Genomic DNA, 22,977 nt, shown 5'->3' on the forward strand with positions numbered 1-22,977 from the left:
CAGCGGCGGCGATGGGGAGCGGGGCGGCAGAGCGCGGCCCGGCGCCCGACGGCCCCGGTCCCTCTCCCCGCCGCCCCCCAGGCAGCCGCCCCCGTACCGGACCCAGCCGCTGTCCTACGGGCCCTGGGCGCTCCGCCCCGGCGGCACACCGCGCTACCGGCCCCCAGTGCTGCCCTCGGCTCCTGGGGCGCTGGCCCCCGCTGTGCCGCCCCGCTCCCCATCGCCGCCGCTGCCTGCCGCCGGGCCGCCCTCTGCCACACCGTCCCGCTCCCGGTCCCCACCGCTGCCGTCGGGCCCGGGGGTGCCTCAGCCCCCGACCAGGATGCCCCTACTGAAGGCCCCAGCGCCCTCTGCAAGCCTGAAGGGACCACCCCCCACCGGAGCCTCTCAGTCCCCGCAGCTGTCATCGGGTCCCAGGGCGCTGTCCCCCACCGAGCTGCCCCCATCGCGGTCTCCGGCGTTGCTGTCCGCCCCGGGGGTGCTGCCCCTGTCCCGGTCCCTGCAGGCACTCCCTGCCAGCCCCTCCTCATCCCCACTTTTATCAGGCCCAGGGGTGCTTCCCTCCACCAGGCTGCCCCCATCACAGTCCAGGTCCCTGCAGCAGCTGCCCACCAGGCCATCCCCAGCCCTGCCGAGGGGATCCAGGGGGCTGACCCCGAACGGACCAACCCAACCTCAAGTCGTGCTGCTGTACCCACGCCAAACCCTCACACTGCCATCAGGTCCTGGTGTCCTACCCCCTACCAAGCCACCGCCATCCCAATCCCTGCTACGCTCCCCCACTCAGCCAGCTCCATCCCGCTCCCTGCAGCCACCGCCTTCCAGGCCACCTCCATCCCAGTCCTTGCAGCCAGCACAGGGCCCCGTAGAGCCCCAAGCCCCAGAGAGCTGTCCCCCAGCACCGCTGCCTGTCTTCAGGAGCATCAGGTGCCAGCTCGCTTTGTCGGAGGTGCAGAGCACGCTCCCATCGCTGCCCGAGGACTGTGGGCGGCAGCCCCGCACCGCGCTCTCCAAGAGCTCCTCTAGAAATGCCCTAAGCCGGGGGCCATCGGTGCCACTGGGACAGCGGGAGCACGCCTGGCTAGTGGCGATGTCAGCGGGGTGCTGGGCACGCGTGCGGGGGCTGTTCCTGGAAGAGCCGGAGCTGGCCCTGCTGCGGGACTTCATGTCAGGCTTCACGGTGCTCCACTGGCTGGCCAAGCACGGCGACGGGCCCGGCCTGCAGGAGCTGGCGGCGGCGGCGCGGCAGGCGGGGCTGGCCCTGGACGTGGACGCCCGCTCGGGCTGCGGGTACACGCCGCTGCACCTGGCTGCCATACACGGCCACCAGCTTGTCATCAAGGTGCTGGTGCTGCAGCTCGGCTGCCAGGTGCAGGTGCGGGACAGCAGCGGGCGCCGGCCCTGGGAATACCTGGGCGGCTCCACCTCGGGGGAGATCTGGCAGCTCCTGGAGGCACCCCGTGGCGTAATTATGTTCCCCACGCAGCCCCTGGCCCGCAGCGTGTCCTCTGTCAGCAAGGTCTCGCTGTCCACTGGCAGGGCAGCGCTGCCCTCCTGCCTCAAGATTCAGCATGGCCGTGGGGCAGCATCCCACAGATCCAGCAGCGAGAGTGACTGACAGACGGCTCCCTGGCATCCCCTGCCAGTGGAGACGGGACCTTGGGGGCCATCCTGCGAAAGGAAGCCATGCAGGCAGAAAAAAGCTGTGAAACAGACTGAACCTTTTGCAGAATGTACTTTTAAATTATTCCAATGAACCGTTGTCTAAGCCTCTCTGCCCTCCCTCCCATTTCTTGCTTTTCTACCCGTGAGAGGATGCAGTAACTGTGCTGAAAGCTGGCAGAACCCTTGGGAATCAACTCCTCTGCTGCCTATGGGGCTGGCACCAGCTGCTGGGTGCAGCCACGGTCACCAGTTAGTGGGATCATGGGTCTGGGGTGAAGCTCAAGCCTGGCCCCAAGCAGGGTGGAGCGCTTGCTTTTGCTGACAGAGACAGATTATTGTTGGTCCTGGTGTTTGCAAAACACTTGTTTACACCACCTAAATTCTGGAGAGTGGTAAAACTCCATCCCTATTTAATCCCAGCAGATTAAGGATGAGTCCCGCTTTTAAAAATGCAGCTGATCAAGATCCAGCCTTCCAGCAAGAGTCCTCAGAGAGCCACTGGCTGGGGCAGAGGGTGGCAGTGGGAGAGCCTGGAGTAGGGAAAGGTGTTTCCCAGGCCACCTTGCCCACCAGCCCATGCCCAAAGGAATGCAGGGCAGCATCACAGCCCTGCTTCCCTCCACAACTGCCCAGGGCTGCCCAGCAGCATGGATGCCACTCCCTCATTCCTGCAGCTCCAGCCACTCTCCTTACACCACAGGACTAGGAAGTGGTACCCACACCGTGGCTAGAGCCCTGTTCCCATGCCTGGGCATGGAAAGTGTTGCAGCAGGAGTGGCTGTTGGGCAGAAATGGAGCTGGGCTGCAGTACGGGTCCCAGGCTTGCAGGGGGAAGGCAGGTTCATAACCAGAGCTGCATTTTCCCAGAGACCCCAGCCCCAAATTGCCTATTAGGTGTTCATGTGATGGGAGCAGGTGGGACTGGGGGGCCAAGTGCAGTGAAGAGATATCCAGTGCAGTCATTCCTCAGAGCTTACAAATAACAAGCTGTCTTTAGGAATATCACTGGATTACGTGGGTCCTACAATGTACTCTGCTTTCTGATTTAGCATAAATGAGCTTCTAAAGCATCAAAAATGCAATAAGTTAATCTTGCACCTAACCTGGCTCTCCTATAGATCCTCTTTGAAGGCAGGAAGAGAGCTAAGATTCATGAGGCAGAGATCCATCACTCCCTGGTTAGTGCTCCTGCTGCTGGGTGACCCCAGCCGTAGGACCAGTGAAACCAGGGCTGCTGGCTCTGTGTGAGGGGGAGGCTTTGGAGCAGACCACAGCAGTAGGTGGGACTGCTCATGGATTTGAGGCATGTGCCTAAATGGCTGCAGTTTCGGGGAGGAACGGGAATGAGGGCAGCAGAACCTGACCCTTGCATAACACGCGTGCCAGGGAATGCCTCGAGTCCTTGCTCAAGCACTAATTGAGGTCTCCGCTTTGCTCCGGGTTTATTTGAGGGAGGAACTCTTTCCTGCAGAAGGGAAGCTGCTCTGCCTGACTCTGTGGCCACAAAAGGCTGGAGCCTTTTCCCAGCTAGGTTTTCTCTTTTTACAGGGGAAAGAGCTCAGTAAACCAAGGCAGTGTCCTGTCAATGATCATTCCTCTCTGAGAGGACAACACAAACTTGAACTCATAAGAAATTCAACTCTGAAGTGGCCTCTGAGCTATTGGCATGGGCACCTCGAGGGCCCTCCAGGACTCCCCCGCAGCAGAAGGAATTCTGTGTACCTCCCTTCCCCTTCAATCCAGCTGGGGATTATGGAGCCTTCCTGTACATGGAACTTCATGGAAGGAACCCCGAATGAAAGAAGTTTGTGAGCTGACTAAAGCTGTCTGGTGGGAGCATATTGTTTCTCCACAGACACCTGCAGCTTCCAAAGGATAAGGTTTTTCCCCTTCCGTGCTGCTGGGATAGTGCTGCCTTGGGATTCTCATTTTACAGCCTTTCCATGACCTTTCTCTGTGATGCAAACCTAAGTGGTACTTTGTTTTTCTGCACACTGTTGCAGACCTCGCTGTCATCTTTTTCAGAGCCCTTTTCTCTCCCTAGCAGTGTTGTTAGGCTGCTGAACTAAATAAGTCATGACCTAATTTTGTGCCCACTGGTTGCTTGCCAGTTGAGATGACACAGATAAGCCACTTTCTCCAATTTTTAAATTACAAGGCAACTGTCAGGAAGTCTGAAACTGAGAAAAAACTTTCCATACTGGATCCATCGTGCATTCACTCTGGTTTATCACCTTAGTGATATTAGAACTGTTAATATTGGTAATACTGCATAGCTCCTACACCACACTTTAAAAGCAGTCAGTCACTGCTTGTGGTAATGAACACTCTTTTAACCCACAGAAAGCCTCATCTTCCAGGTTTTGTGCTGGTGAAATAAGCAATGGACAGGATGAAACCCATCTCCAGCCCACTGTGCAAGGCAGGGCCAGATCTTTTATCAGGCATGCCTGGAGGAATCACATTGCCACCCTGGTGCATCATAGATCAGTCACTCAGGAATAATCCACCTCTGGGTATACACACATGCAGCCTGAGCATCTCAGTTTCAAAGCTCTCCTGACCTCCTTACTACTTACTTGTCAGCCTGCCTGGCCCCTTCCACACCTGTGCACCCTCCTGTTTCCTCATTGCAGCTGGACGTGGCTCCTGGATTCACACCCAATCCAGGCATCTGACTTTGCACCACCCTGAAACACAGGACATGTCATAGATTAATGCACAGCAGGACTCTGCCCTCTCCTCTCGTTGCATTTGAAGACACACCTCCCACTTGTCAGCTGCTGATGATAAAGTCCACCCCTCTGCCCTTTAATGCTTATCTCTGACCAACTGCTTTGTACTCCAAAAACCATGGCCTTCAGAGGAGGGGGGTGTTTTTTCACACAGTGGCCTTTGCCCATCACATCCCATCAGGCCTGAGCACTCAGAGCCTTACAAAGTTATGGTGAAGGTAACCCTGAAGGCACGGTACCCCCTTGTCACCACCCCCCTGCTCCTGGGGCACACACTGTTGCACACACTCATCAGATTGCTAAAGGCAGATGGCACAGCAGAGCTGGATGTGCATCTTGTGAAGGCCTCGATTACGTTCCCAAATTGTGGCTCTGGTGACACTCACGCCACAGCCTTCCCTCAGGAGTTGCCCAGGTGAGCTGGCACTCCAGTGTGATCGCACAGCTACTAATGAAGTCTATTTGTCCATTGCCAGCTGGCCTTTGCCTGCAGGGTCCTTGTCACTTAAGCCCAACAGAATGGCTTCTTCAACACCAGGAGCTGGAGAACAGCGCTTACACCAGCACCCAGCAACGCTGGATGGGTCACCCAGCACAGAACAGGGAGCAGTCAGCTGCAGTCCCATTTTGGGGCAGGGATATTCCCTGAACATACGAAGCTCCTCCCACTCAGCAAATCAAGAGGAGCTTCCCACCTGCGAACACACCAAATGTACACTGAGCTTCCCAGTCCGAGAGCAGACAGCTGGGAACAAATTGCTGTGCTTCAGTTCTGGTTTTTTTACAAGCCTCTGGACAAGGACCAAAGGCTGGAGCAATGGTGGGAGACCAGCTCAAACAACCCCAGAGGCTTTCTTGCAATTAAAGAAGTGTCCCTCGGCAAAGCAGATGAGCAATAGCACAGAGCACTGCCAACCCAAGCCAAAGGCCAGGGCACCTTTGTATCACAGCACTTTATGAAGCAAAGAGAAAGAGAACTTGTAGAATTCAAAAAAAAAAACCAAAACAAACCCACCATTGAAAAGTCCATCATACAAAATGCACTTTTTTTCTACTGTGAAGAATGCTATTTGAATGAAATAGTTTGTATACAACTCCACAGTGAGAAGAAAGTCTTGCACACTTTTGGGAAGTAATGAGACAACCCTAATCGCTACTAAATCCCAGTAAAGTTAGAATTTCTCATGACTACACTTCCTGCTAGTAGCAGCAGATGGCAGCTTATCAGAGTGGGGTTTACAATGAGAACCCCCTCCCCCCAATTAACAGTACTGTTTTCTGCAGCCCAAGTTTCCCCATTAAATGAAAATTGTTAGCCTTTCAGGGAAAAATATTTTCTTTGGAAACTGGGTCCATTGGAAAGCACTAAAAGCAGAATTCCTAGTTTAGTTAAATTAATACCCCTCATCCCCAACATGAGGCTATTTAAGCAAAGAAGATGTGTTTTACCATTAATTTAAAGGAATGTATTTTAAGATACTAAGAAAGGCTTGGTGGTGAGGCAGTGTTGTGTTAAATACTTAACTGAGCACATACTTCAATAGCCTCTCTGTAAAGATGCAGACGAGTGACTTTGTGTAGGTTGTTTTTTTCATTACAGCCATTAATTTGACCTGGTAGAGAAAACTTCTTTCTGGGTGGTTTAAATGAGCCTAGAGCTCATGGTACTTTAAATCTGGATTGGGTTTTGGCAAAGGCATTTTAGCTCCTAATGTCTATCAGGGTTTTCTTACTGTACAGCCTGTCCATAAAATATAAGCAAACTGCTTAAGAAGCAACTGGTTTAAGAAGTCAGAATTTCTGTTGTGAAGGGAACACCCACCAAAACCATAGGCAAGGTTCTCCACACAAGCTGTCAGGCTGTGTGGCCTCAGCTGGCATTTCTAAGGCTGCCATGGGAAGCAAGGGCCAAAATCCTTTGAGCTTCCTCCTTGCTGCAGGGCCTCTATGAAAAGAGTTCTTAGTTTAAATATTTTCTTTTGGCTTTCCTGACACACGGTTCTAGACTGAAGGAATGTTCTGATGCATTTGATACCACAAGAGGTGTTTTATGGTCTTTAATGTAGCCTGGAATATTCTAGTGAAAGTGGGAATTAGAAGAATTTGAATCAGTCTGTGTCTCAGACCTGGAGTCCCATAATAACGCCGCAGGGGAACAAATAGCTTTGCACAGCCAAGCACAGGGCAGGCGTTATCTCAGGTTGTCCAAAGTCCACGTGGGAGTTGCATGTCACTGGTAAATAGAAGAGAATGTTTAAGGGAAGTGGGAAGGTCTTGAGTGTCACTCACAGAGAGGACAAGAAGTACCTCCCGGGCCTCGGTGGGGAGTGTTGTTGCTACAGGGATGCAGAGCTGTGCTCCCCCATCAACAAGCACTGCACCCTCCTTATCTCCCCCGTGGTTCTCACGCTGCCTGGAGAGGGTATCTAGAGTGGCCTGAGAACCAAACGGGCAGCTGATAAGGATGAGGGCAGGGTTTGCTCTCACAGCCAGGCTGTTTGCAAGCCTGTTATGAGCCGAGGAAAAAAGAGGGGCCCAAGGGAGAAGCAAGTAGCACGCGGTAGGAGCTGTGAGCTCACAGCAAGCACAAGGAGCTGACAAATCCCATCAGAAATCCCCATGTATAAAGACTGGTTTCTGTAGAAGGGGCTGGGCAACGTTGTTTCACAATGCATGTATGTATGTATCAAAACACATCTGTTTCCAGAGAAAGATGAGCCACTGCATGGCACCATACAAAGTTGTACATCTCATGGACTAGATGTGGCTTAAGTGTTTTAGAGGGAAAAAGAAGGAATGCAGTGCTCTTGCCAAGGCAGGGCAGCTTCCAGGCAAGTGGCTTTAATAAATACATCTCCAAGAGGTCAGTAAGCCTGGCAGCCTGGCCTGCAGCTAAGGCACACACATGGGCACAGCCAAGGGAAGTTGCACATTTTCCTTTGCATAAACACTAGAGCTGGTTTAGTCATCTGCTGAATGGCAGGCTCAGGGGAATGCAGATGCTTGAGTTCAGCAGTTATTTGCATCTGATTTGGATTTTTTGTCTCTTTGCTTTATAAATACTGAATAGATGATTCAAGCAAAGATCTTGCAACTCTGCCCTCTCCCTGGTTCCTTGTTGCTGCCTCCCAACAAGCCCAAAGTTGCAGTTCCTCGTGGTTGCCTGTTGATTTCATGCCGGGTGACTTTTTAGCTGCTGGCTGGTCTGTGCTGGAGAGGAGCAGCAGTCAGCCATGCATCTGTGTGTCCAAGCATTCAGACATGGCACCTGGAAAGTCCTCCTCCTCCTGCCTGTGGTCAAAGGGGAGGGAGGATGCAGTGGTGCTTCCCCTGGATTTCGGGATTGTGCAGACTTTGGCAGGCGTGCTGCAACCCCAGTCCTGAGTCACGGCTGAGGCCTTGGGCATGAGTCACACTCTCCCAATTCTTCCTGTCACTGTGAGAAATCCTGTCTGCCCTCCCTTTTCCTTGCATCCTGCAGTGCCCAGGGCTCCCCACCACTGCCTCATTTCATCATGCTGTGGCCAGAATCCTTTCACGGACCCAGCCAAGAGCACCACAGCCCTCAGGGGATATAGGAGCAGGGTTTCTGCTCTGCCCACGGTGCTTGGGAATGACGCTCTTGCTTCCATGCAGAACTTACTGAACTGCCAGTTGTATTTCCAAACGTGTGTGTGCATGTGCATATTTCTAACTGGCTTTTCCTTCTTTACCTTTCAGATGAGATGTCACCCTGTAAAATGGCCTATCACGAATAGGGAGAGGCAATCAAATGATCTGCCTCCATTTGATACTGATTTATAGCTGCTGTATTAAAGAGATCCATCAATGTTAGTCTTAAACCCCGAGCGTATCTTTGTCTATTGGAATTCAACAGCCAGGGAACTACAGAGCTGTTCTCTGAACTAAGGGAGCCCTCATGACCCTGGACTCATTTCAGGTAAACTTTAAATCTGCCTAAAGAAACACTGAGGGAGAAGATGGCAGGAAGAGGAAGGCACTTCAAGTAGCATCATTTTGATGGCTCTTCAGAGCCATGGGGTTCAGAATGGACAGTGTTACTGTTTCTTCAAAGATTGTTACATTTTATCAGCTTGTTCTTTCCAAGGCATTTTCCAAATACTTGCTGACAATTTTCTTTTGCCTGAAATTGAATTTAAGAAACTTGAGCCAGCTTTAATACAATCCCTTCTCACTGTGGGTGGCTCAAAGGAGACCAATTCTGGCACACACATGTTTTTGTGGGAAAGAACTCCAGATGGCTTGAGTTTCTAAACCATCCTGGCATGCTGTATGTGCTATATGTCAGGGTAGAAGAGAGCTCTTCTAAATCAGTCAGCCTAAGGTTGCTGGAATGTTTTTATGGACACTGGTGTTTCCCCCCATTGATTAGAGCACACCATGTGATTAGAGCACACTACTTCGAGGCCTGTAAAGGTTTAGGTTTTATTCAGCAGGTCAGGGATAGGAAAAGGCACAATTCCCCATCTTCAACCCCCACACAAGTCCCCTTGCAGCTGATCATGAGGTACAAATCAAACCCAGCTTGCCTGGGGCTAGACCACAGGAATATATTGAGGCTTGGGAAGTGCTGCTATCCTACTGCGATATCCCAGTGAAAAGTGTTCCAGGGTCTGTTCCCTGTTGCAGAAGTTTGCAATGTGGTCAGAGATGTAAAGTAAACAACTATGCTGTGAAGGAAAATAAGTACTTAAAACTGCCAGAGCTGACAGACCTCTAGAAAACATGCCCTTGAACGGTCAGTAACCCGTGGGCTCTGCTGTGAGTTCACTCTGCAATAGCTGCTTGACCAAGATCTCTGGTGAGCTGCAAAGGGGAGGAAAAGATGGACCTGGATCCAGAACTTTAGTGTTCCTCACCTCCTGTGAGGAACAAATGCAAACAGCTCCTTAGAGAGGAGGCAATAAACTCCGAGGGGAGGTGTTCACCACCTGCAAACTTAAAAGGTGTGGAGGGAGGTGCCGAAGTGAAATGAGTCCAACACAACAAAGGCCCAGTTCTTCTGAGTAGTTAACAATTTGCTCTAGTTAAATGTAATCCACTGAGAGAGGAGAGAAACACAGGGATTATCAGCTTGGGTCACAGTGTTAATGAGGGAAATAAAATGAGAAGACATACTTTAAATTCCAGGGGCACCATCAGCAAACTCCTTTCATCACTTCGAGATAGTGCAAGAAGTTCTTTATAATTAACTGAATTTATAATTAACCTGGAATTGAGGTGCTTCCCTTTTAATGTAGGGAAAGCTGAAATCAGGAAGCCCTCAGGGACAAAAACGCTGTAGGGACATGTGGCCATGCAAGCCCAGCTGGTTTCCAGGAAGGACTGGACCTTCAGCCCTTCTACCTGCACAAAGTTCCCTCTGAGGCAGTGCTTTGGGAGGCCCTCTCAATCTTCTGCCATGCTGGACTGTGGCTCCTGAGTCACCTTTGCCTTTCAAGAGCAGGCTAGAGATTTTTTGGGAGTATGGCTCCATTCCCCCATGGTCTCCAGCCCAGCCCACGGATAGCACAGGGCTGGAAGCCACCATGGTGGTGAGAGCACTGTTTCAGCCAGCCGTGTAGAAGGCTCCAGAGCAACTGTGTGCACCCAGACTCTTCAGGGGGTCATGATTACTCAAGCAAAAAGGCAGAAACTTCTCAGATGAGACAAACTAACGTGCTACAGGAGAAACAGAGAGAATCAGACACTTCAACAGCAGAAGCAGAAGATTGCTTAAGTTAAAGTCCCCAGATATTCCAAGAGAGAGAAAACAGCCTGTGTGTGTATATAGAAATATCGTGTATATATCTGTTATGCTGTAACAGCATAATATTTGGGTTGTAAGAGTAACCAGGGGCTATTGCTGAGAGCAGGATCCCATTCAGACAGTATTGACACAAATATTCCCTAAAGACAGCGTGAGAGAAAGATGCTGCCTTTGCTTGATGAACTGAGAATGAACTTACAGAGACAAGAACAAATCTTCCCTAAAGAATATGAAAAGATAAACCCTTACTTAAAGCAAACTGTAAGCTTTTTCTCACACTAGGAAAGGGTGAGGAGTTTTCCTTGTCATCATTTTGCCAGTATGATCCTTGGATTGGTGCAGTTCTTGTCCCTCCCTGGCCCTAAGTGATTCAGGGGCAATGGCTGCAGCAGTGGTGCCCTCCCAGGGGGGCACAAGTACGGTACTGCTGTGCTGGCCCTGGGGCCAGATGCCCTCTCCAAAGGAAGAGAAAGTTACTACTCACAGCAAGAAGTGGGGCCTCTCTCTCAGCTGCAGCAATGAGTAACTTGGGACATGCAGCATCAACAACTACCAGTGTGTGTGGGTTCAGAGCAAGACAAGCCAGGCACAGGGCCTGAAGAGCCAGCAGGCCCCGTGTCGCACAGGGCAGAGCAGATATACCCTGGTCCTTGAGTTAGCCAGCAGCAAGGTGTGTTCTCAGACCTTCCCAAACCAGGGCCAAGCCATTGCTAATGACAGCAGTGATTAGCCAGGGATGTGAGTTGCCAATGGCTAGGGTGTATTTGTTCTCACAGAAGATTAAAAAGAGAACAACCAGCCTGCTGCATCCTTATGGTATTTACAGCTTTCTACAGCAAATCTGGGGTGTTTCTAGGGAGCTACAAGAAAATCAGACTGGCCAGTTGTCTGCCTGCAGCCTGTGCAAGTCAAGAGGTGGATGAAGAGTTTAGGCAGGACCCCATGTCCTCTAGCAAGCCTGCAAGGTAAAGCACTAGGAGAACACCCTTAGTTTTCCCCATAGGAGAAAATTCCTCTGGGCATCACCTCTGGATGAGCAGAAGATGACTCTTCTCTGCCTGCACCCTTTACAAACTCTCTGAAAGGGAAGGAGACCCACTGGCTCCCCCACTTTTCCCCCACTTAATCCCTGGGAAAAATGGAGGGCAGTTGGGCAACTCAGCATTGTAGCCTGAGAATAAACACTTTTCTGATTTCATAGGGCTTCCAACCAGGAGTGCTTGAAATCTAAAGACCAAAAGGTTTGTTGCTAAACCAACCAGGCTGCCAGTGCAGAGCACTCAAGGAAAACAAACAGTGCAGTCTCCGTGTGTTATTAGAAAGGTATTTCCCTGTCTGAAGGGTCAGAGGAGGAGAGCTCAGGCCAGAAAAGCAGCTCACATAAAATGTGCATTTCTGAAGCGCCGTCAGAGTGGCCAACGCTGTGGCACTGCACGGCCCCAGCACTGAAAGGAGGAGAGAAGTCTGCAGGGATTTCACAGAGCTGAACAGAAAACAAATACACAAACCCAACCGACCAAACAGCATTTGCTCAACCCCTCACGAGTGGCAGTGACCCAGAGAACAACTGCACAGTAACTCAGGCACAGAGAGCAGGCATCCAAAGCCTGTCTGTAACATGTGATCCCAGCTAAAATTGCTAGAGAATGGGGCTAACTTAAGGTGGAATTAGTTGGGCTTCTCCCAGCTCTATGCAGAGGAGGCCTGCTCTTGATGGCATTTGCTACCTGCACCAATTCTGTTCCCACAGTTACCTCCTGACTGCAGCATGGCTCTTGTGTATGTGTAGGATGGCCAGAGAGTTAGTTGGATGCCAGAGCATTTGCAGGATTTTCCCTGCAGCACTTTCAGTCAGCATTTTGCCCTCTCTTACACATCCCAGTCACAGGGCTCCAATTCAGGCTGGTGACTTTCTAGTTCAAACACAGCTCAGCTTTGCTGAAATGCCACGGGAATGTTCTGAAGTGGGTGTGGGGTATATCTGGGACAAAGGATGGTGTCAGGAGTCAGGGTGCTGTGCCTGTAACCGTGAGCACGCTGCTCTAATGAAGTTCCAGCAGCCTCCTGCAGGGCACCGTGTTTCCCACTGCTACCTGGCCATAAATTCCTGCACTGTTTTGTGAGGTGCCCTGTGCAACCCTTCCAAAAGTTACCTGCAGACAGGTGTCTCACGGGCTGCCAATAAGTAGCATATTGCATTTATCCAGCAGCTCTGACTGCAGGTTTACAGGTGGGATTGTGAAGCTGCATGTCAGTAGTGTCATGGCAGGTATGAGGGAAACTGAGGCACGGAGGGCTGAGGACACTGCTAAAGCCACTGCAAAGTACAAGCTGATCCAGTGACACAGGCCCCCAAAGCACTGCAGCTGCTCCCACCTTCACCTCCCTGCCCTGCAAAGGCCCTCGGGGCAGTCATGCTGGGTGCTTTTAAGGGATTTAGGAAAGGGGAACAGCAGGCATTAGGGACTGGCTGGGAGAGCAGGCTCCTCTCCTGTCCTCTCAGCTGCACACTGGCCTGTCCTGCCTCTTCCTCAGCTAACAAAGCATTTCTCTTTTCCCTCTGGAGCCTTTTGCAACTGGAATGGAACCAGTGAGATCAGGCTACTTTTCAAAAGGTGCAGCCTGAATTCTCACATCTGCTAGAGCCCCACACCACCAACCTGAACTGTCAGGCACTTTTTAAATACTGACATGGAGTATTATCAAACCCTTGGGTTTCATTTAACTGCAGGCAGTGATGATTTGTACCCAGGGGCTCCCGTCAGTCCAGGCCTTGCAGGCAGGAGGCTGGGCTGGGAGAACACGTATCCACAGAGGCGCTCACTTTGCAGCAGTAACACGAGGACTCCGATCCTGATTTTACACAGAGATCGCTTAAAAAAAGCACCTCGCTGCTATCGCAGAGCTGCACTCCGGCTCCTGGGATAGGAGCCAAGAGACACTGCATAGCAGCTAGGAGAGCTTACAGCAAGGATTTCTAGGATCATGCAGAAGCAAACAACCACTTAGCTCTTAAAATCATACACTTTCTGCCTGCAAAGAACAGTATCGCTACAGATTTCCCGCTGTCCCCTTTAAATGGCTGGGAAGCTCCATCCCCGAACAGCTGCAATCGATCACCACCTTCGCCCCCCCCACTCCAATCATGTGATAGTCCTGCCCGAGGGATTTAAGCTGCTGGAGCTGCGCGCTGCGTTTTTTTGGCTTGTGGAGAAGGGGCTCGGGGGTATCCTGCCTAGTGAGGCTGGTGTCTGCAGCATGGAGCAAGTGAGTGCCTTTTTTGGCTGGTGTGACAAGCAGGACTAGGGCTGGGCTGTGTATGGGCTTTGGGCCTGGTGCCAGAGGTAGGAGGAGAAAAGAATGAGCTGAGAGGAAATGCCAGGCTGATACATGGCTGTGGGAGGAACGGGGCTGACCAGCCGGTTTTCCTCTCCTCCTCTAGCATGTTATAAGTGGGAAAGCTGAGGAATGTTTATATCCTCAAGTAGTCTAAAGGTTTGGGTCCATTTGTAACTCTACAGTTTGAATACCCTTTATACTTTTTTTTCCCCTTAAGCTTTGTATTTTCCTTCTGGCAAAATGCCTTTTGGGTACAGGGCTGGGTTAACTCCTATTGTAACAGGAGAGGAAAGCAGGCTGGCAGTGTATTCTAACCTACCCCTGCCCCCCCCAGCTTTACGTTCCTCGAAAGACCCCCCTGGGCGCTGAGTTCCAGCGCTGCACTAGAAGCAGAGCCAGAAGGCAGAATTAGTGCTGTGGAGATAAGTGGTTTAGTGACTGGGGGGGGGAACCTGACCTCGGCAGTCTGGGTGTGGGCAGAGCAGGGAGCAGGCAGGAGGGCAACGACAGCTGGGGCTGGGTGGCAGTGCCCAAGTCAACTAGTTTGCAATTGGTCTCCCTACCTGAGCTGATGTGGTTAAGTAGAATTTGGCAACATTGCTTCTGCAGCAGCTGGTAAAGCAGTGCCTGTACCCTGCTCTTGAATCCCCTCTCGCATTGGGTTTGCATGGCCATGTTTGGGGAGTGGGGGGGCTAGGGGGGTGGCTTCTGTGAGCAGCTGCCAGAAGCTTCCCCCATTATCCGGCAGAGCCAATGCCAGTTGGCTCCAGGATGGACCTGCTGCTGGCCAAGGCAGAGCCCATCGGAGGTGGCAGTGATGCCTCCATGATAACACACTTCAGAAGGAACAAAAGCTATGGAGCAGAAGGAATTGCACTCTGAGAAGAGAGGAGTGAGAATATGTGAGAGGAACAGCCCTGCAGACACACAGGTCACTGAAGAAGGAAGGGGAGAGGAGCTCCAGGAGCCAGAGCTGAGGTTCCCTTGCAGTCTGCAGTGAAGACCATGGTAAAGCAGCTGTGCCTTGCAGCCCATGGAGGTCTGTGGGGGGCAGAGATCCACGAGGAGACCAAGCTGGAGCAGGTGGATGCCTGGAAGAAGGCTTTGAACCTGTGGAATGGACCCACATTGGAGCAGTTTGTGAAGAACTGTAGCCTATGGGAAGGACTCATGTTGGAAAAGCTCATGGAGAGCTGTTGCCTGTGGGAAAGACTCCACGCTGGACCAGGGGAAGGACTTATCTCCCTGAGTAGTGACAGAAAACAACCTGTGGTGAACTGACTGTAATCCCCATTCCCTGTCTCCCTGTGCCTCTGGTGGGGAGAGGAGGTAGAGCTTGGGAAGGAGGGAAGGGTGGGGGGGATGTGTTCTTAAGGTTTGTTTTACTTGTTGTTATCCTGCTCTGATTTTGATTGGTAATAAATTCAATTAATTTCTGCAAGTCGAGTCTGTTTTGCCTGTGACAGTAATCTGTGAGTGACCTCTCCCTGTCCTTATTTCAACTCATGAAGCTCTTGTTGTGGAGGGGCATGATAGAATGGCTTTGGGGGGTACCTGGCATGTAGCCAGGGTCAAGCCACCAGGCTCTGTGTCACCTTAGGGGAGTGGGAGATCCCTGTGGCAGCTGGGACAGGCAGCAGGCCTGACTCAGCCCTTCCTCTAGCACAGAACTGGTGTCTGGGTCTGCCAGAGCTGCTTTGTGCCCTGGCCCAAGCAGGACTGGAAGCCTTGCCCTGGGACAGACTAACCCCTGTGGTTTGGCCCTGCAGGGACTGGTCGTTACTCAGCTGGACATCGAGCCTGGTGAGTGCATCAAGGTCAAAGGGAAGATCAAGTCTGATGCCAAAGGGTGAGTGAGGAGGATCATGGTGAATGAATTGATGTGGCACTGGGGTGTGAACAGAGCTCTTGCTGTGTTCAGCTTGCCAGCACTGGGTAGCTGGAGCTGCTGCACAGACACCTCCTTGGCACTGACTGTTTCCCCAGGTTTGCTGTGAATGTTGGGAAGGACAGCAACACCCTCATGCTGCATTTCAACCCTCGCTTTGACTGTCATGGGGACATCAACACCATCGTGTGTAATTCCAAGGTGGATGGCACGTGGGGTGAGGAGGACAGGAAGGCTGACTTTCCCTTCCAGCATGGTGACAAGATTGAGGTGAGGCCTGAGGGTGCACAAGGTCCTGGTACTGAGCGCTGAAGGGCCAAGAGCACAGCTCTTTAATGCTGCCTGTGCCTCTGTGGAGCAGAAGGAGCAGGCATGGAAAGGGAAATAAGCAGCAGGGGAAGAGTCTTGCAGCTAAAGCCAATGAGCTGTCAAGCCAGTGCCTCACAGCTCCAGATGTGTTAAGTGCCCCACTCTGGCCTTCCTTTGCAAGCCACAGGACTCAGAGCAGTTAAAACACTGCCCTGAGACTCAGGCTGGGTCTGTCTTATCCTGGAGCTGACCTTGGGGCAGCACAGACCCCCTTCCTGCCCTCCATGCCTCTGCTGGGCAGGGAGGAGGCTGAGCTAGTGAGCATGGCCTTGCACCAGCAGCCACCTCGCCTGTCCCACTCCCAGACTGGAGTAGTGGGGAGTGAGGGAGGCCTGGGAGTTGTGATGTGTTAACCTTTCTCCTTGTGGCTCTCTACAGATGTGCATCTCCTTCGATCAAACCGAGGCCACGGTGAAGCTGCCTGAGGCGGAGTTCAAGTTCCCTAATCGGCTGGGCATGGAGAAAATCGAATACCTGGCTGTGGAGGGTGACTTCAAAGTCAAAGCCATTAAGTTCAGCTAACAGTTATAGCTTGGTTTGTTTTGTTTTCTGCCCCATGCGTAGTGAAATAAACCCAAACTTGCAATGGCTGCTTCCTCTGCTGTTTCCTGCTCTAATCTGCTTGCTCCTGTGTGTGCTACAGGGGTGGGCAAGGAGGGGATATGTATCCAACCACGTGCCTCCTTACACTGTGGATTTGCAGGTGGTACTGATTTAGACACAAGCCAGGCAAAGCATGACTGACTGTGAGTAAAGCTGCCTTAGCAGTAGTTGCTCCCTTCACCTTGTTGGCTGCAGTAAGTGGTCCCTGTCTGGTTTCTAAAATCTGGGATTAGTCCAGCCGGGAAGGCTCAAACAGAGGTATGTGGGGTGTTCATTGTGCTATCTCTGACCAAGAAAAACTGCTCCCATCTCCTCGCTGGGGATGAGGGACTGACAGGGAACACGAGGCATGGCTTGTGCTCTTGCAAATAGCTTTGCTTTCCAAGACCATGCTCAGCACTCAGGTGCATTGCAGGCTGGCACAAGCATACCTGAGCAGCAGAAAAGAGCAGGTGGGTCAGGCTGACTGCACTTGCCAGGAAAAAGATGTGGAGTGAAAGGTGAAGCCTGACAGAAAGCTTAGGAGTGAGGTCTTGAGAGGATCAGGCTGTCTGTGCTGCCTCATGAATTGAGGTCTTGACACAGAGACCCAGTATCAGGTACCATAAAGTCAGGGGCTGAGCAACATATCCAGTATGGGTGACAGGCCAAGTAGCAGCCTGTGGGGCAGTGTCTGTAATGCTTGACTGCTACGCCCCAGGTGCAGCTTAAGGGCTGTACTGAACTAGGTGACCACAGGTATTAAATCCTGAGTGTACCAAACAAATAATTGCAGTTAGGCAGATGAACAAAAAAGCTTAGTGAACAGTCTCTTGTGCTTACAAGCTTTCTGCTTATGCAATGCCTTGGAGTGTGTCTGCTACTGCTCCTTCCCAGCATCCTGCTAACCATGCTCACCCAGGATAGAGCTGGAGCTGGGACTGATGTGGCATTTGAGGACCTGGTGGAAGGTAAAGAAGTCCTATGTGCTGTGGGGAACTGGGAGCCTGGACAGGCTGCCCAGGTTTTGGGGGCTGGCTCTGTGACTGACAGTGCTGCCCTGATGCAGCTCAGTCAATGGCCTGCACAGCTGAGGCCTTCCTTAGCCAAATGCTGCTCCACTGCTGGAATGTGATCCCTGTTGGCTAATCCATCAGCAGGGCTGCATTTGCTGCTCCTTCAACAGCTGAGCAGTTGGGCCAGCTGCTTGGGTAGGGTCAATACAACACCGTGGAGGATTTGAGCCATTCCAGGCTTTTCATGGAAAGGCTGACAGGCTGCAAGGCTGTTGCCCTCGTGTCAGCAACACTGTCCTGACCTGTACTGCCCAGAGCTGGGCATCCCCATGGGAGATGGCAGGAGCCTGGCCATGCTGCAGGACGGGCATGGATAAGGGTGTTTTTAATTCCTGCCCTGCATCTACTGCATTATTTATGGGACAGGAGGTTAGTTTTTAGAGGCTGGGATGCATTTACTAGGAAAAGGATGAAGGAAGTCTTGCTGATGCTTTGCCTTGTCAAGTCAGTCTTGAGATTGTTTTACTTTGCAGGGTAATTGGGGTGGGGAGCTGGGGAAAAGAGGATAGTTTTTGTCTTGTTTCCCCCTCTGTTACATTACCTGGCTGCAGGTAGATAAGTGCAGTGTACAACACTGAAAAGGTACAAGGCCCTTATGTAGCTGAGGCACAGAGGAGCTTCCAGCTGGTCTGTGTGTGCCTGCTCCTGCCTGCCCTGGTCAGGTGAGGTCTGTGTCTCAGAACTGACAAGAATAAAGCTAATCCTTGCCAGGTAGGCTGGCCCCAAGTGTTCCTGACTGCTGTGCTCAGGGTACAAACAGTGCCCTCAAGGGGGCTACCCCCCTCCTGGACTTTCCACAAGAATTAATTAGGCTTATCCTGCTTTTTAGCACTGGCAGTTACCACTAAGGAGACCACAAAACAGGAGAAAGGGTAGGAAGGAAGCATCCCTTTGCCAGCACTTCCTGCTGCTGGAGTTTTGTTCTCCTGTGTCCCAGAGCTATAAATAATCCTGTTCCTCTAAGTGACACTGGGAAATGTAGAGTGCCCTGGCTGGCTCCTGGAGTGGTGACAAGACTTTCTCTCCTGCTGGAGTGATTGGCAAAGCCAGAACACTGTGCCCTGCTGCAGGCAGAGAAAGGGTCACAGTGAATGGGAAAGCAGGGAGCTAGAAAAACCACAGCATGGCCTGAGGGTGCAGATTTTAGTTTTTTGCCTTTTTTTTTTTTTTAGTTTAAATCCTGCATAGTGTGCAGTCACCACTGTATTTCCTTACAGCATCACGGCAAGGGAAATTGGACCTCGAAACCTCCTGAGAAGCAGCTGTGAGGCTTTGTGTTATAACATGGAGATTTAGTTGGGTATGAGGAAAAACATCTGTGGTGGAACAGCTGCCCAGGGAAGTGGTGGAGCCACCATGCCTGCAGGTATTTGAAAGAAGTGGAGGGACACTTGGGGACACGGTGGATTTAGTGGTGTTAGGTTAACTGTTGCACTTGATATGAAGGGTGTTTTCTAATCTAAATGATTCTATCAATACAGATTAAGTGATGTATGTTTTCACCTCACACTTAAGGAAAGGAGAACAAATAATGAACTGGTTTTTTAAAAAAAAAGGGGAGTTTGGAAATGGTAGATGGGACAGGAGTTAAAATTTCATGCAGAACCTAGAAGAGCAGTGAGGGCTAAGACAGACCATCAGCTTTGTCTTCTCAAAAAATAACTTCTCCCTGAGCAGTTCACATTAACTTCACTTGACAGAAATAGGCCATTTGAGTGACTCTGTGGCTACATGAGCCTGCATGTGACACTGATTGTCACAGCCTCAAAAGACAGAGGGAGGACACTGTGCACCCAGAAATGGTGTGTGGGATAAGTGTGTGCTGGGGAAGCTGAGGGGCAGTCCAAGTTGAGGTGGGGCGTGGGAAACTAGCAAGGTCACTTCCCACGGAATTTACAAACAAAGTAGTACATGACAATTTCCTCCAAACAAAACAAACAAAACTGACATCCACTGTACAAAGTGACAAGGTGACCAGGTCTGCAACAGGTTGACAGTCATGTTCTTCCCTCATCTCCTCCCCTCCTGCTCCCTCAGACCCAGTTTCAACACTTAGCAACCAAAAGCAACGTTATCACTCACTTTTAGAAAGTCAGCCTCAAACTTTACACTGCATTACCTCATAAGGGCCCCATTTTGGGGCAGCTCATAGGAAATGGTAAGCACACAGTTCCCCTTTCCTATGGCATGATGCAGGTCTGGGCAACACAAAACTGGATGCTTCTGGAGTGGGATATCCTTGGGATCAGATAAGTACAAACTCTGTACCTGTCCTGTCTGCTCCTCTGGACAGGAGCCAAGGGATGAGGGCAAGTTCTGCCACGCTGAGACCCCCTCACATCCCCACATGCCGGGGCCCTCCCTCCCCTTGGACACCCCTGTGGAAACCCAACACCCAAAGCACCTACTTTCCAACAATTTTGCTGTTTTCCCCCTTCAACCCTGACCCAGCTGCTCCATAGCAGGTCATGCTGTCCCATGAGGGAAAAAAAATGCACAAAAATACAAATTTACTCACCTTTTCTCCACAGAATCAGGCCGAGGTGTGCGTCCTCCTGCAGCGCCTCAGGTGGGGGCTCCCCTCAGGCTGCCCCCTGAGCACTGCTGTCCCTCGTTAACCCTGATTACCCACAGGTGTTAGCCATAAAAACACCTGGAGGAGTGGGCAGGGAGCCCTGTGGTGACTTTTGGAGGTTTGGGTGGGTTTCTGAGGTGTTGGTGAGGGCTGGGTGCCGGGGGTGTCCTGGAGCCCCCTGGCACGCAGGGCTCCCCTCACAGCCCCCTAAGATGGCAGCGGGGGGGCTCGAGGTGCCCCCGCCCTTTGTGAGGTAAAATGGCACCAAGAAACCATCAGGGAGGGCCACGAGAAGCTTCTGCGCAGAGCCCCTTTCCTACCCCAAAACCACCCCCCACAGGAAGACCTTCTCGTCTTCCAATTTCATCCTCTCCAAACTGCCCTGGATACCTTTTATTAATCATAATTTTATTTTACCTCAGCAGAATCGCAACAATCTGTGCAAAAGCAGGTCCCTCATAAGCAGCTTCCTCAGTATTTGGTCATGCTTTCACCAGCTCTTGCCTTCCTCAGCTGAATTATGTGATTGCTTTTTGTTGTTTTTTTTTTCTTTTGCATTTCAGTCCTCAAAATTAACTTAGTGCTGAAAAAAACGAGAATTTAAAAAAGTTAGGGATGGCTTTTTTAATTTTGTTTTAAGCCTCCTTAGCAGAAGGGCATGGCCTTAGGCTGCAAACCATAGAGGAAAAAGCTTCCTGTTCACATGTACCCTATTTTTCTCTTTGATGTAGGGGAAAACGAGCCCTTTTTCCTAATGGCAAAGCCCAAACCAGGCAGAGCTGTGCTGACATCCCCCTCAAGCCCCTCTGAGGGTGCTGAGCCTGGCTGGCTCCGTCTCCCCGACATCTTGAAACATGCACCAAGAAAACAGATTTTTTGCAAGGATTTTTGGCACTGAAGCACACCAAGCAGCACAAAGGCTGGCCACAAACACATTTAGTTGTGCAATACAAAGGATGATTGTTTAGCAACATATTGCCAGAAAAACCCTGTAAGGCACCAGAGGTGTATGACAGTCTGTGTGCAGAGGCACGAGCAGCAGTTCTGTAGGAACACAGCCAAACCATAAAGCTGTGCCATGGTCAGCACACATCCCCTCTGCAGGGATAGAAAGGAATAAACAGCTCTTATGTAAACATTGACTTGGTTGAATAAGGCATGTAGAAACCTGGGATGGGGGTCTCTGCCTTAGTTTGCTCACGCTGATTTAAAGCAGGGGCTCTCTAATGAAATGCCTGCTCTGTTTCCCATTTTGCAGATGACGAGTCACCACACCTTTTAATACTCAGGATTTGTGTGGAGTATGGAATGCTATCCAGTTTGCTTTACTTGCTTTTTTTAATTACCAGCCTAGACAATCACGACAGCAGCTGAGTTGTAAAGATGATGGATCAGGCCTGACACATAAACTGTTCTGGTGCTCTGCATTTGACCAATTTTTTTTTTTTTTTATAGGTAACCTTCACAAAAGATCTTGTGTGTAAACTTGGAGCCTACAGAACCTGGTATGTAAACACTCTTTACTGGATTTAGTCTTGAGGAAAGCATCTGACATGAATTCCTTGTGACCATCAATTGCCCAAGGGCTCTGATTAAAAAAAAAAAGCCAATTTTAAGTTGGATGACTAGATTTTCTCAGCGCTTATATCACGTGGCACAGCAGAGCAGACCGTGGGTGCAGCACGTTGCTAAAAGCACGTGGATGTTGAGAGGGTTTAAAAGACCTATTTATGTGAGTAAGTTTACAAGGACTGGACAATAAGTGTAAAATTCCGTCCCTGATATCCATGTGCCATGAAATAATTTCCTCACTCTGGGAAATGGGTTTCCACTATCCTCTAGTTTTATAACCAAAAGAGAAAAGCAAGGTGGGATAAAGAGCAATGAACATGTTCCCCTTTTTGCCAGAGGTACTGAGAAGTATATCTTCAGGTTTGGCCAATGCTTAATTACCTTTAAATAAGGGTCAAGATGTGCTGCTACAAACCTCAGCAAACCTTGCAGTTAAGAGAGTGATTTTTTGAACAAAATTGGGTAAAGCCAGTTTGTGCTTACCCCAGAAATATGGGCTTTAACACAGTTTTCACCTGAAAATATAAGCTGTTATAAAAATGTTAGTGATTATCACTTGCCTCATTAGCTGATGCTTCTGTGTACAATGGGAGCCCAGTGTAGGATGGAAGGGAGGTTGGAAAAAAAAAAAAATCTGAATTAAAACAGCTTTTAAATCTAATAAACTAAGGTGCAGTAGAGAGTAGGAATTCTTTCAGGGCAAATTATATGTGTTGATTGGATTGAAACAGCTCCCCCCACTGTTTCCCTGAAATTTCACTCAAATAATTATTCCTGGGTGACCCTAAAGATACTTTTCCTTCTAGTTTTGCTTCGATTTGGCTATTAAGGCATAAATAGCAGTTCTGCTGCTTCAGGTTGTCATGAAATGCTGGGTGAGCCTGAACAATGTTCAAACTGAGAAGGAATGTGCTTTACAGCAAGCTCTTGGGTGCACCATCATCATTTCATGTGCATCATTTCCGTGGGCAGGAAGAGAGTATTGGATTTCAAGTTAATGCTTCTTGTAGCTTGTAAAATAATTCCTGATGAAGTGTGTTCAGACAAATGAGGTATTGCTGTATGGAAAAAAAAAAGTCCTAGTGTACATCATCCCCTCACAAAACCAGGCCTATAAATCCAGACACATCTCAGGGAAACCCTTCAGGTTGCAACAGAAGCACAGATCACAGTTCTGATGATTCAAAACAAAGACAGAATTCCCTCCCTGTTCCTGCAGTGAGTTCCTTACTTCCGGCTAACTTGGACTCCTGAGATGCAGGTTGCCATAAAAGATGTTTAAACTTCAGATTCAGAGGATCACAAGATCCAGAAGAGGAAAGATTGTATTTTCCTGGCCAAAATCTCCTTCACAAGGCCACTTAATGGTATATTTAGCATGTGTTGAAACAGGGTGAAGCTGCTTC

At 50.5% G+C, this 22,977-nt stretch overlaps 2 protein-coding genes across 2 annotated transcripts in view; both read left to right on the forward strand.

Moving 5' to 3' along the window:
* SOWAHB (sosondowah ankyrin repeat domain family member B) overlaps window positions 1-1,705 on the forward strand; it is a 2,532-nt gene extending 827 nt beyond the window's left edge. Inside the window, exon 2 of the mRNA XM_027698518.1 lies at window positions 4-1,705. Coding sequence (XP_027554319.1) covers window positions 4-1,618 — 1,615 coding nt within the window. The 3' untranslated portion in view covers window positions 1,619-1,705. The remainder of the gene's footprint in view (window positions 1-3) is intronic.
* Window positions 1,706-13,304: 11,599 nt separating this feature from the next.
* Window positions 13,305-16,356, forward strand: LOC113974938 (16 kDa beta-galactoside-binding lectin). Its single transcript, XM_027698515.1, has 4 exons — window positions 13,305-13,437; window positions 15,279-15,358; window positions 15,496-15,667; window positions 16,145-16,356. Exons 1-4 carry the CDS (start codon window positions 13,429-13,431, stop codon window positions 16,286-16,288), a joined length of 405 nt encoding a protein of 134 aa, XP_027554316.1. The 5' UTR covers window positions 13,305-13,428; the 3' UTR covers window positions 16,289-16,356.
* The last annotated feature ends 6,621 nt before the right edge of the window (window positions 16,357-22,977 follow it).

Source organism: Neopelma chrysocephalum, unplaced genomic scaffold (assembly GCF_003984885.1).
Source record: "Neopelma chrysocephalum unplaced genomic scaffold, ASM398488v2 Primary Assembly neopelma1_128, whole genome shotgun sequence".
NCBI lineage: Eukaryota > Metazoa > Chordata > Aves > Passeriformes > Pipridae > Neopelma > Neopelma chrysocephalum.

Bases quoted from the DNA above. Each gene is read 5' to 3' on its own strand.
- LOC113974938 (XM_027698515.1), top strand. The intron at 15,359-15,495 runs GTGAGTGAGGAG...CTGTTTCCCCAG, and splicing joins ATCAAGTCTGATGCCAAAGG to GTTTGCTGTGAATGTTGGGA. The intron at 15,668-16,144 runs GTGAGGCCTGAG...GGCTCTCTACAG, and splicing joins AGCATGGTGACAAGATTGAG to ATGTGCATCTCCTTCGATCA.